The 14,107-nt window shown below is 38.5% G+C and overlaps 1 protein-coding gene across 1 annotated transcript; it reads right to left on the reverse strand.

Annotated features, from left to right (window-relative positions):
• LOC136322751 (olfactory receptor 1J4-like) lies at nucleotides 1-7,386 on the reverse strand. The gene is made up of 2 exons (XM_066254654.1): nucleotides 7,366-7,386; nucleotides 1-954 (listed from the first exon to the last, which is right to left on the reverse strand). Exons 1-2 carry the CDS (start codon nucleotides 7,384-7,386, stop codon nucleotides 1-3), a joined length of 975 nt encoding a protein of 324 aa, XP_066110751.1.
• Nucleotides 7,387-14,107: the final 6,721 nt, after the last annotated feature.

The raw sequence follows: 14,107 nt of genomic DNA on the forward strand, positions 1-14,107 counted from the left end.
TTATTGCCACTTAAAGACGTTAACCCTGTTGACACACATTTCCAAGGCCTGTTTGATGTCTCTGTTCCTCAGGCTGTAGATGAAGGGGTTCAGCATGGGGGTAACTACCGTGTACATGACCGAAGCAGTGATGTGTTTGGAATCCCATGAGGAGGAGAAAAAGTAAACACCTGCGAGTGTCCCGTAGTATAAGGACACCACAAGGAGATGGGAGCCACAGGTAGAAAAGGCTTTATAGAGTCCCTTAGTGGAAGGGACCCTCAGAATGATGGTGCCTATTCGGACATATGAGCCCAAAACAATACACAAAGGCAGGAAGTAAAGCATTCCTCCCACGGTGAAGATGACCAGCTCATTGAGGGAGATGTCAGAGCAGCTCAGCTTCAGGAGTGCAGTGAGTTCACAGAAGAAGTGGCTGATGGTGCTGTCAGCACAGAAGGACAGTCGGACTGAGAGGAGGATGTGCAACAGGGCATTGACATAGGACAAAATCCAGGAGCCAGAGACCAGCAGCACACACAGCCCCTCCCTCATGATGGTGGTGTAGTGTAGAGGGTGACAGATGGCCACGTACCTGTCATATGCCATCACTGCCAGAAGGAAATTGTCAAGACCAGCAAAACACATAAAAAAATACATCTGAGCAATGCATCCCACATAGGGGATGGATTGTTGCCGAGTCTGCATGTTCGTGAGCATCTTCGGGACAGTGACAGATGACAGAGAAATGTCAGAGAAGGCCAAGTGGCTGAGGAAGAAGTACATGGGCGTGTGCAGGCGGGAGTCCAGCCTGATGAGCAGGATGATGAGCAGGTTGCCCAGCACCGTGGTCAGGTACATGCCCAAGAACAGGGTGAAGAACCCGCGCTGCTGCCCTGGCCGCATGGGAAGCCCCAGGAGGAGGAACTCGGACACGCTGCTCTGGTTCTCGGGCCCCATGCTGCTCCTCGTCTGCTGGGGAGGAAGGAGGTTTGGGATCTCAGCAACCTGGAAAGGATGCCCAGAGTCATCATGTCTCACACTGTAATTCTCCAGGAAAACCAGGAATTTTTAATTGCCCTCCTATTAATTTCTCACACCTGTGATTGAAAATATGCTCGCTCTATCCCAGTGAGGATCCAGGAAAACATCACACTCCTAACGCAGCCAACAAGACTTCCTTACACAAAAGTGATACAATGTTCACTGTTTCATTCAACCATAGTTTACTGATACTGAGTCTGTGTCTTGAGGCACTAAGGACGGAGATGCAGTAGTGAACACGATGAGCAAGATCCCCACTTCTGTGAGGTTAGACCGTGATGGGCATGGAGGGATCATTTCTCCCCCAGGCCAGAGCCCCACCACACTGACTCACTGTGGCAGAAATAGAATTGTTCTCCCAATGCTGGTTTCAGTTGCTTCTACCTTAAAAAACTTGAGACTCCAGCCTGATCAGTGGAGGTGGAGTGAATAAAGCATCCACCAAAACGCTGACATTCCTGGTTTGAAACCCCAAGGTCACCAGCTAAAATGCGGGCTTCTCAGCTTGAGGTCCGGCTTGTCAGCTTGAGTGTGGGTTGTCAATGTCATCCCAATGTTGCTGACTTTAGCCCAAGGTCACTAGCTTGAAGCCAAATTAGGAGAAGCAATCAATACACAACTAAATGAGGCAAGTAAGAGTTGATGCTTCTCATCTCTCCCCTTTTCTCTCTTTCTCTCTCTCTCTCTCTGACATTCCTGTCCTCATCTCTCTCCAAAAAAGAAAAAAGCTCTAGTGCAGAGTTGACATTGTTGTTGGAGCATTGTCACAGTCCCCTAATGACCCACAGCGGTGAACTCATGGACACTTTGGAAAAGGGTGGCCATTTAAAGCCACTTGATTTCTGAGTAGCTATTAAACCAGAATTGTCTTCAAATACCTTTCATCATAATGCCGAACACTTTGGTGAACATTTGAGTACTGGGCTGAGGGCTTTACCTACATTTTCTAATTAAATCCACACATCAGTCTACATTCCCAGAGTCTAAGACCTCTTCACAGCTGCACTAAAAATATGTGTTCTTTCAACTATTTTAGATTTTAGGAAATAGAAACATAAATGACACAAATGTTTCAGGTACACAACTGTGCCGTAGGGGACAGAAGGGCACACAAGCATGTATATATCTATATCTATGAAATATGTGATGTGTAATGTATATAACTTGATATATATGTACTACCATTTTCTATAAATTAAAAGTGATTACTGCTTCACGGGATTCAGTCTAACGTGTCTGGGTGATCAGAACCCACGCTCCTAACCATCACACATGGGAACGTGCCTTCTGTTGGTCAGGGAAGCCAAGCACAATATATTCTTCTTTTATAGCTGTGAGGACACAAAGTTGTCCAAAATTTTCTTAGTCCTTTTTCTAGATAATTAAATTTCTACATATTTATAATCATTTCAAGTAATAGAACATTCTTGACTACATTGACTTTTATATATACAATAAAGATTTTCTGAAGGTATCAGTAGGATTTATAAGACAGCTCTAATTCTTTTTTTTATACATGTGGAAACTGAGGCAAAGGATTTCATTAATTTTTCAAACATTTCACTGTAATTAGATAATGATTCCGCCCAAACCTTCACACAGCTTGATATTTGGAATATGTCTTTCTTTCTTTTTTTTTTTCATGTGATGTTTAATGAAAGTAAAGAAAGGGCTGAAAAACTGTAAATGACTCATTCATACTCAGGCACATGAAACTGATAAGATAGTCATCTGAAGAAACATGGACTGACTTAGACTTTGCTGATCTCAGCTGTTGGTGCCCCAGCAGGAGGACACCTCAGGAAATACTAGAGGTCATGGAAGCCGATCATATTCCCACAATAAACACAACCAGAGTGCTGATCTGAGGGTTCCAGTCACCTGTGACTAAGATCCCATCCTAAGGGAAGGGTCACCAGTATGTGGTTCAGCTCATAAACACTCATATACATACATACAAGTCATATGTAATACTCAAAGCGAGATATACACAATGCACAATAATGTAACACTCACCCACAAACACTCACAATATACACAACACTCCTGACTTATGACACACTTAGTAAACACTCAAATCTTCCACGTGTACATGATTCAGGAACTACACATACATGTCATCAAAAACACAGAAGACCACACACAATTCAAAAATCTCATGAGAAACACACACCAACACACAGGCACACACAGCCACACCCACTACACCATCATCACACCCGCTCCTCTTACTGAGGCATGCTCCCCCCCTCTGACCCACCCCCTGCTGGGAGAGGGCAGTCAGCATGGGGCAGGTCTGCCTATTCGGTCACAGGTGCGGTCATTACACCCCCACCTACACCATGCTCCTGTCACATACACATGGTAACACACACACTGAGAAAACCAAACAATACATTTACCTGACCTACAAACACAGCTGGCACAGGCAGCAGCACACGCTTTGGAGAGAGGTGTGAACCTTGTCAAACCTTGGTTTCCTATGAGATCAGATTTCTTTACAGCAGCTGAGGCAACAATCTCTCTCACGATGCTCAGCTGTGATGCATGTGTTTACAGCTGTGATGCATGTGTTTACAAGACATGAATCAGGGTCCTTACATGCAAAAAGACAGATTACAGGTCTGTATGTGCTGAAACAGGACCTAGATGGGGTCTAATTCAGGAAAAGTGTCAAGCTGTGATTCGATACATAGTGCACACACACACACACACACACACACAGAGTAATGGACACAGAGTCCCACAGGACCTGCTAGCACACAGGCAGACCCATCGCCAAGGGCAGAGCCCCAGCCCCTCTGACCTGTGCCCGTCACTGCTGAGTCAGACCCTTCTGCTCCAGACTGCTGCCCGACTCCTCAGGTTTCTTCAGGAGGCCTTAGGTCCAGACACAGAGAAGAAACATCTGTGGCCCTAGCCCTTCTACAGACTTTTAATTTACTTAACCAGCTCTAGAGAAATGAGTGCAAAGATAACAATTACTAATGTGCGGCTGAAACCCAGTCCCCAAGCTTCGGGCTACTTTCTGACTGCCCTTTGGGGAGCTGTGTGTCCCAGAGCCAGAGGGACTGGAGTCCTGGGGGACAGTGTCCCTGATTCCAGTGATGCTCTGGGCTCCTTTCTTCTTAGTCATTGTTCCAGCTGGGACAGAGGATCTTTCAACTTTTTATTTTGAAATGATTTTAAAGATATAGAAATGCTATAAAAATGACATGAAAAATTTCTTGACAGGCTTCACCCAGATTCCCCAATGGTGAACTCTTTACTGTGTTTCCCTTCTGTGTATATGTATTTTGTGTGCACCTTTCAGGCTTACATTTTCAGTAGATACACCACAGTGTGTATTAATTTTTCCGTTACTAGTGTTTTGATCTTCCATCAGATGGCTAACTTGCTGTCTGCCTGGTTCTCTGCTGTAAAGTTGCCATTTCTTTAAAGTTACTATTTTAACATTGTAATAAATTGGTATTATGTGGGTAGATATTTTGATACTGTGTAAACATAACGTGTTCCTTGTTACATTTCACCCACTATACTTAACATCCACCATGGATTCTCTTTTAGTTTAATATTGCATATATTTAATCAGTTGATTTTTGTAATCTTCCGAAAGGTAACCAAGTACAAAACAGGCATATTTTTAACAAAAAACTAAAGCCCAGAGCTAATTATCATAAAGTGAATGTGCTCTGACTCCAAGGCCTTGGTATACGTGCCGTATTATAACACAAGTACATTCAAGATGTTGGGTGACCTATAGCTACTGATTTTGTTCCCTAAGATTAAACAAGACATGGTTTTGAGGGGTAATACCAACAAAATTCTTACCATGGAATTAATACTCAATTTTGAGTAAACACTCTGTTGCAAATTACTTGAGGAGTTCTAATCAGAACAGACAGTGAGTGATTCATAGGACTTATTTTTAAACTTTTTATGGAAATAAGAATTTATTTTTTAATATATTCTCTTTTTTATTAATTTTAATTTACTGAGTTAACAAGAATTCAAGTGTCCCACTCAATATAACTCCCTCACCCCCACCTCCTGTCCCCCATTGCCCCTCCCTTCCCTTTGGGATTTGCTGTCCTGTTATCTTATCTGTATCTCTGTTTTATGTATATATAATTTCACTAATGCCTTCACCTTCTCTAATCTCATCCCCTCATCCCCCTTCCCTCTGACAGCTGTCCCTCCGCTCCCTGTGACCCCTCCTCTGCCTCTATCTCGTTCCTCAGTTCAATTTGTTCCTTAGATTCCACATATAAGTGAGATCATATGATATTTTTCCTTCTCTGCCTCGCTTATTTAACTTAGCCTAATAATCTCCAGGTCCATCCATGTCATTGCAAATGGTAAGACTTCCTTCTTTTTTATGGCCACATAGTATTCCATTCTGCATATGTACCACACATTTTAATCTACTCATCCATTGACGGACACTTGGCCTGTTTCCAGGTCTTGGTTATTGTAAACAATGGCGCAATAAACATGGGAATGCATTTTTCTTTTGAATCAGTGTTTTGGAATTCTTTTTTTAATTTTTTTATTATTATTATTAATTTTAATGAGGTGATATTGATAAATCAGGGTACATATATTCAGAGAAAACATCTCCAGGTTATCTTGACATTTGATAATGTTGCATACCCTACATCCAAAGTCAAATTGTCTTCCATCACCTTCTATCTGGTTTTTTTTGTGCCCCTCCCCTCTCCCTACCCCCTCTCTCACCTTCCTTGCCCTGCCCCGTAATCCCCACACTCTTGTTCATGTCTGAGTCTCATATTTATGTCTCACCTATGTATGAAATCATATAGTTCTTAGTTTTTTCTGATTTACTTATTTCACTCCGTATAATGTTATCAAGGTCCATCCATGTTGTAAATGATCCGATGTCATCGCTTCTTATGGCTGAGTAGTATTCCATAGTATATATATACCAAAGCTTTTTAATCCACACGTCCACTGATAGACACTTGGGCTGTTTCCAGATCTGTGCTATTGTGAACAATGCTGCCATAAAAATGGGGGTGCATTTCTTCTTTTCAAACAGTGCTATGGTGTTCTTGGGATATATTCCTAAAAGTGGGATAGCTGGGTCAAAAGGCAGTTCCATTTTTAAATTTTTGAGGAATCTCCATACACAGTTCTCCACAGTGGCTGCACCAGTCTGCATTTCCACCAGCAGTGCAGGAGGGTTCCCTTTTCTCCACATCCTCGCCAGTATTTATTCTGTGTTGTTTTGTTGATGAGCGCCATTCTGACTGGTGTGAGGTGATATCTCATTGTGGTTTTAATTTGCATTTCTCTCATGATTAGTGATGTTGAGCATTTTTTCATATGCCTATTGGCCATCTGTATGTCCTCTTTGGAGAAGTGTCTATTCATTTCTTTTTCCCATTTTTTGATTGGATTGTTTGTCTTCCTGGTGTTGAGTTATACAATTTCTTTATAAATTTTGGTTATTGACCCCTTATCAGACATATTGTTGAATATGTTCTCCCATTGTGTAGTTTGTCTTTTTATTCTGTTCTTATTGTCTTTAGCTGTGCAAAAGCTTTTTAGTTTGATATAGTCCCATTTGTTTATCCTGTCTTTTATTCCACTTGCCCGTGGAGATAAATCGGCAAATATATTGCTGCGAGAGATGTCGGAGAGCTTACTGCCTGTTTTCTTCTAAGATGCTTATGGTTTCATGGCTTACATTTAAGTCTTTTATCTATTTTGAGTTTATTTATGTGAATGGTGTAAGTTGGTGGTCTAGTTTCATTTTTTTGCAGATAGCTCTCCAGTTTTTCCAATATCATTTGTTAAAGAGACTGTCTTTACTCCACTGTATGCTCTTACCTCCTTTGTCAAATATCAGTTGTCCATAAAGGTGTGGGTTTATTTCTGGGTTCTCTGTTCTGTTCCATTGATCTATATGCCTGTACTTATGCCAGTACTAAACTGTTTTGAGTACAATGGACTTGTAGTATAACTTGATATCAGGAAGTGTGATACCACCCACTTTATTCTTTCTTTTCAAGATTGCTGAGGCTATTCATGTTCTCTTTTGGTTTCATATAAATTTTTGGAATATTTTTTCTATAACTTTGAAGTATGTCATTGGTATTTTAACTGGTATTGCATTGAATTTATAAATTGCTTTCCGTAATATAGACATTTTAATGATTCTTATTCTTCCTACCCATGAGCACAGTTAATGTTTCCATCTGTTTGTATCTTCCTTGATTTTTTTTTATCAATGTTTTATAATTTTCCAAGTACAAGTCTTTAAACTCCTTTTGAATCAGTGTTGATATTCTTAGGATATATTCCTAAAGGGGGAATAGCTGAGTCAAAAGGCAGTTCCATTTTTAGTTTTTTGAGGAAACTCCATACTGTTTTCCAAAGTGATGTCCACATTTCCACCAGCAGTGCAGAAGGGTTCCCTTTCTCCACACCCTCGCCAGCACTTACTCTGTGTTGATTTGTTAATGAGCACCATTTTGACAGGTGTGAGGGGGTATCTCATTGTGGTTTTAATTTGCATTTCTCTGATGATTAATGATGTTAAACATTTTTTATATGCCTATTGGCCATCTGTATGTCCTCTTTGGAGAAGTGTCTATTTAGTTATTTGCCCATTTTTACTTGGATTGTTTACCTTCCTGGTGTTGAAAATTAGAAGTTCTGTATAAATATTGGTTATTAACCCCTTATCAGATGTATTGACAAATAGGTTCTCCCATTGTGTGGGTTGTCTTTTAATTTTGTTCAGATGTCTTTTGCTGTGCAAAAGCTTTTTAGTTTACCCTGACCTGTGGTGGCACAGTGGATAAAGCATTGACCTGGAATGCTGAGGTTGCTGGTTTGAAACCCTGGGCTTGCCTGTTCAAGGCATATATGAGAGTTGATGTTTACTTCTCCTCCCCCACTTCTCTTTCTCTCTTTCTCTTTCTCTCTCTCTCACCTCTCTAAAGTAAATAAATAAATAAATAAATATTTTTTTAAAAAAAGCTTTATAGTTTTATGTAGGTCCACTGTTATATTTTCTTCTTTATTTCACTTGCCTGTGGAGATAAATCAGCAAAAATATTGCTACATCAGAGAGTTTACTGTCTCTTTTCTTCCAAGATGATAATAGTTTCATGACTTACATTTAAGTATTGTATTCATTTTGAATTTATTTTGGTGAATGGTGTAAGTTGGTGGTCTAGTTCATTTTTTTTTTGCATGTACCTCTCTAATTTTCTGAACACCATTTATTAAAGAAACTGTCTTGACTCCGCTGTATGTACTTAGCTCCTTAGTCAAGAATCAATTAACCATAAAGGTGTGGGTTTATTTTTGGATTGTCTCTTCTGTTCCATTGATCTGTATGCCTGTTCTTATGCCAGTACCAAGCTGTTTTGATTACTATGGCCTTGTAGTATAACTTGATATCAGGAAGTGTGATACCTCCCCCTTTATTCTTTATTTTCAAGATTGCTGAGGCTACTCGTGTTCTATTTTGGTTCCATATAAATTTTTGGAAATATTTGTTCTATATCTTTAAAATTATGCCATTGCTATTTTAACAGGAATTGCATTGAATCTATAAATTGCTTTGGGTAATATAGACATTTTAATGATGTTTATTCTTCCTATCCATGAACACGGTATATGCTTCCTTAATTTCTTTTTTCAATGTCTTATAATTTTCTGAGTACATGTTTTTTACCTCCTTGGTTAAGTTTACTTCTAGGTACTTTATTTTTGTTGTTGTTGCAATAGTGAATGGGATTGTTTTGTATATTTGTCTTTCAGACATTTTTTGTTGGTGTATAAAAATGTCACTGATTTCTGAGTATTAATTTCATATGCTGCTACCTTGCCAAATTCATTTATCAGGTTTAGTAGTTTTTTGACTGAGACTCTAGGGTTTTCTATGTACAGTATCATACCATCAACAAATAATGATAGTTTTACTTCTTCTTTTCCATTTTGGATGCCTTTTATATCTTCTTCTTGTCTGATTGCTGTGGCTAGGACTTCCAGAACTATGTTGAATAACAGTGGTGAAAGTGGGCACCCCTGCTTTTTTAATGATCTCAAGGAGTTTGCTTTTCATTTTTGTTCCATTGAATATGATGTTGGCTGTGGGTTTGTCATAGATGGCCTTTATTCTGTTGAGGTATGTACCCTGTATTCTTACTTCACTGAGAGTTTTGATCATAGATTGGTGTTGGATTTTATCAAATGCTTTTCCTGCATCTATTGATATAAGCATGTGATTTTTATCCTTCCTTTTGTTTAAGTGATGAATTACATTGATTGACTTGTGAATATTGTACCAGCTTTGCCTTCCCAGAATAAATCCCTAGTTTCATGCCATTGTGATCAGAGAACATGCTTAATATGATTTCAATCTTTTTAAATTTATTGAGACTTGTTTTGGGTTCTAACATGTGGTCTATCCTAACGCACCTCCAGTCCTCTCAGCTCTACCACAACTGGAGCCCCAGGTAAGTGGCTCTGAATGAGATTTTCTTTGCAGGCCCTTTAATACAGAGCCTGCATCTCAGAAAGCTCCGTCTCTTTCTCACACACAGAAACCTGGCTCTTTTCACCCCAAATGCTCTGTGGGCACCTAATCTAGACCCTGGGCTCTAGGATTGGGTTCTGGGTTTGGGACTGAGCATCCACACCTGTGAGGGAGAACTTCCCCACAGTGAGAGTCCTCCAGACTCTCAGTCACCGTTCACTTCTGGGAGTGGACAGCCCTTTCTGTGTCTCCGCACTTCCTAAGTCTTATGTGGCTTATTCTGTGATCCTTGGTTATGTACTCCTCTTCCTTTAGTCCACAGTTGGTTTTTCAAGATGACTATTTTTAAATTAAGTTGTAATCCAATTTGGTCCTGGGAGGTGGCTGTTGGAACATCCACCTACTCTTGTCACCATGTTGGACTCTAGTAAACATTTTAATAGAGATGTTGTAAAACACTTTTCTATGTGAGCTCTATTTTTATTTCATTTTATTTTCTATGCAATTTATTGAGGTGACATTGATTTTTTTTATAGTGAGAAGATAAGAGAAAGAAAGATAGACTTCTGCATGTGCCCAACAGGAATCTACCCAGCAACCCTATCTGAGGCCAGTGCTCAAGTACTGAGCTATTTTTAGCACTTGAATGGAGGCTCCTTGGAGCCATATTCAGCAACTCAAGACAATATGCTCCAACCAATTCAACCGTGGCTGTGGGGGAGAATACAGATTGGTGGATGGGAAGAGAGGCAGATGGTCACTTCTAACTTTGTGCCTTGACCGGGAATAAAACATGAGACATCCACACGCCAGGTCAACAATCTACCTCTGAGCCTACCCATCACAGCCAGGGTAACTATGATGAATAAAATTATAGTTCTATAATACATCACCTGTATTGCATTACGTGTTTAACACCCAGAGTCAAGTCTCCTTCGATTACTATTTATCTTTTCTTTACTCTCTCTCCCTCCCCCACCAAATTAGTGATTCTTATATGACAAAATTATTCAAAATATGGTGACCAAATGGTGATTCTTCTTTTGTTAATTGTTCTGTGTTCACTAGTTGTTCCATCTCCTATCAGATGGAATTTACATTTGTTCCCTATTTGTATTTATTTATTTATTTATTTATTTATTCATACCAATGTGGCCTCATGGATTCTTATTTTCTCAGTTATAATCCATTACCATTGTTACTCATTTAGGTGAAGCTTTAGGTGCGTTCATTGTTTACAAAGATTCTAAATAATCTCCAAAAAGTCAATGGAAATATATATTATATATATATACATAGATATATTTATATATATAAAACACAAGATGTAAAAATTACAAAGTGAGAAACTAAAGGAATGTTGACCCATAGAGGTGTGTCAAGAGTGGGACAGAAAGAATGAGTGTGAGAACAGTGTAGATGTTGACACAGAATATATAAATTTCTATCTACTTATACATTTTAAAACCCATGAATTCGAATTGATAGCTCCAGTTCTAGTTTGACAACACAGGGTTCTTTCCAGCCCCTCCTTCTCCGTGTGCACAGCACCTTCCCCGGGAGTGGGGACTCCCTCCCTCTCCCTCAGGGTTACTTATTTGCTGAATCTTTGGACATATGCTGAGTTGTTTCAGAATCTTGAACTCAAACCATAGTTAATGACACACTAACTACAGCTTAAACCTTCATTCTAAATTTTTTTACTAATTGTGAGAATATATGGACATGGTTCTGGGTACAAGAATTACTTGATACTTATTTTCACCATTAGTCTAATGGTAGTAATTAGAAATATAAATAAGTTCATTTGTGTTGTTTTAGTCTATTTTGCTTTATTCACCACCTCCTTTATTTATTTTATTTAGGGGGCAAAAGACAACATAGTCAAAACTATAAAATAATTACAATCATCTCTGTACCTTTCTGCTTCACCTCCTGAAAGTTAACAAACTCATTAATTTCTGACTTATTCTTTCTGTGTTACCATCTGTTCAAATGGGAAGACAAATGTATGTTTTATTTTTACATAAAAGGCAACATGCTATATGCTCTCCTATGCATTGCATTCTTTCATGGAAAATTATACACTGCTATTTCTCTATACTGATTCATAGATATAATTATTCTTATTTCATTCAAAGTTGCAATACATGCAATTTTGTTGATGGTCTGTGGGGTTCTCTTACCAGTCCTAGGATGAGATATAGGTAATGAGTGTCCTAAATGCCACTAAATAGTATGCCTCTAATGGCTAAAATGATAAATTTCAGGTATACTATATTAAAGTACAATTTAAAAGTTAAGAAGAAAAAGAAGTAATCTTTGCATAGAGAATACAAAACATTTATTAAATAATGATGATAATGTGTGATTAATAAATTAATAAAGAAGTATAGAATAATAAAATATATATGCAATTAATAAAAAAGACAAGAGAACAAATATGAAATATAAGTATCAAATAAAAAACATTGTAATACGGAAAGTACGTATTCAAATATATTACAATTACATTAAATATCAACAGATAAAATTTTCTGGATATTCAATAATTGTTGCTAAACATAAAAAGAACAAAACTCAACTTTACACTGGTAACATTGTACAACTCATAGATATAAGGACATAGAAAATTTTAAAGGGATAGAAAAAGAAAAATACTATGTAAACACCAACCACAAGAAAGCTACATTTTAATATAGAAAATTTATAAAGAACTTGTAAAAATCAATACCAGGAAGTTAAATAATCCAATTTACAATTGGACAAAGGACTTAAATAAACACTTCTTGAAAGAGGACATACAGATGGCCAATAGATATGTGAAAAAAATGCTCAACATTACTCATCATCAAAGAGATACTAAGTGATATCAAAATGAGATATTACCTCACACCTACCAGAATGGCTAACACAAATAAATCAACAAAAAACAAGCACTGGAGCAGGTGTGGAGAATAGGGGATGCTTGTGCCTTCTTGGTAAGACTATAGACAGGTGCATCCATTGTGGAACTGTATGGATTTCCTGTAAAAATTAAAAATGGAACTGCCTTTGTACCTAACAAACCTACCTTGTGGAACATATCCAAAGAAACTTGCAATGCTACTTCAAAAGAATACACGCACTCCTATGCTCATTACAGCATTTTTTACAATATCCAATATCTAGATATAGTCCAGTGTCCATCACTGGATGAGTAGATTAAAAACCTGTGTTATGTATACAAAATAGAAAACTACGCAGCTATCAAAAACAAATCTTAATTTTTACAATGGCATGAATGGGCCTGGAGATTATTATGTTAAGTGAAATAAGCCAGACAGAGAAAGACAAATATCATATAATATCACTTATATGCTGGCGAGGATGTGGAGAAAAGGGAACCCTCCTGCACTGCTGGTGGGAATGCAGACTGGTGCAGCCTCTGTGGAAAACAGTATGGAGATTCCTCAAAAAACTGAAAATCGAACTGCCTTTTGACCCAGCTATCCCACTTTTAGGAATATACCCCAAGGACACCATAGAATGGCTCGAAAAGGAGAAATGCACCCCCATGTTTGTGGCAGCATTGTTCACAATAGCGAAGATCTGGAAACAGCCCAAGTGTCCATCAGAGGACGAGTGGATTAAAAAGCTTTGGTACATATATACTATGGAATACTACTCAGCCATAAGAAATGATGACATCAGATCATTTACAATAACATGGATGGACCTTGATAACATTATACAGAGTGAAATAAGTAAATCAGAAAAAAAACTAAGAACTATACGAATCCATACATAGAAGGGACATAAAAATGAGACTCAGAGACATGAAAAAAATTGTGATGGCAACAGGGCTAGGGGGTGGGGGAGGGAGGATGGGGTGAAGAAGGAGAGAGGGGTTGGGGGAGGAGAGGGGCACAAAGAAAACCAGATAGAAGGTGACAGACGACAATTTAACTTTGGGGGAGTGGTATACAGCACAATCAAATGTCAAAATAATCTAGAGATGTTTTCTCTCAACATATGTAACCTGATTTATCAATGTCACTGCATTAAATTTAATAAAAAAATAAAATAAAATAAAATAAACAAAAAAATATATCACTTATATGTGGAATCTAATGAACAAGGTAAACTGTACAATGGAACAGAGGCAGAGGAGGGGTCCCAAGAAGCAGAAAGACAGCTGTCAGAGGGAAGCGAGCTAATGGGATAGGATGAGAGAAAAATATAGTGATTAGTGACATTATATATATAATGCAAAACACATAGATACAGATAACCAGATAGCAAATCCCAGAGGAAAAAAAGGTGAGAGTTAAGGGGAGAGGGGCAAGAGGGTGAGAGTAAAAGTGTTATATTCAGTGGGACACTTGAATCCATGTTAATACAATAAAATAAAATGTCCACAGGGGCAAAAACAGAAATGAAAGGAAAAATAGAGAAAAAACTGAGACACAGGGTGAACAGTGTGGTGATTATAGGGTAGAATGGTGTGAGGATGTGGAGGCCAGTATAGAAAAAAATAAATGGTGAGAAAAGGAGACTAGAATCAGAATGATGAATGTGTACAGGTGA

Source organism: Saccopteryx bilineata, chromosome 2 (genome assembly GCF_036850765.1).
Source record: "Saccopteryx bilineata isolate mSacBil1 chromosome 2, mSacBil1_pri_phased_curated, whole genome shotgun sequence".
In the NCBI taxonomy this organism is placed as follows: domain Eukaryota; kingdom Metazoa; phylum Chordata; class Mammalia; order Chiroptera; family Emballonuridae; genus Saccopteryx; species Saccopteryx bilineata.

Excerpts from the sequence above, each read along its gene's own strand:
- LOC136322751 (XM_066254654.1), bottom strand. The coding sequence starts at position 7,386 with ATGGAACTGCCTTTTGACTCA. Across the intron at positions 955-7,365 it reads TGGAACTGCCTTTTGACTCA|CAGACGAGGAGCAGCATGGG; the intron begins GCTATTCCCCCT and ends CTTCCTCCCCAG.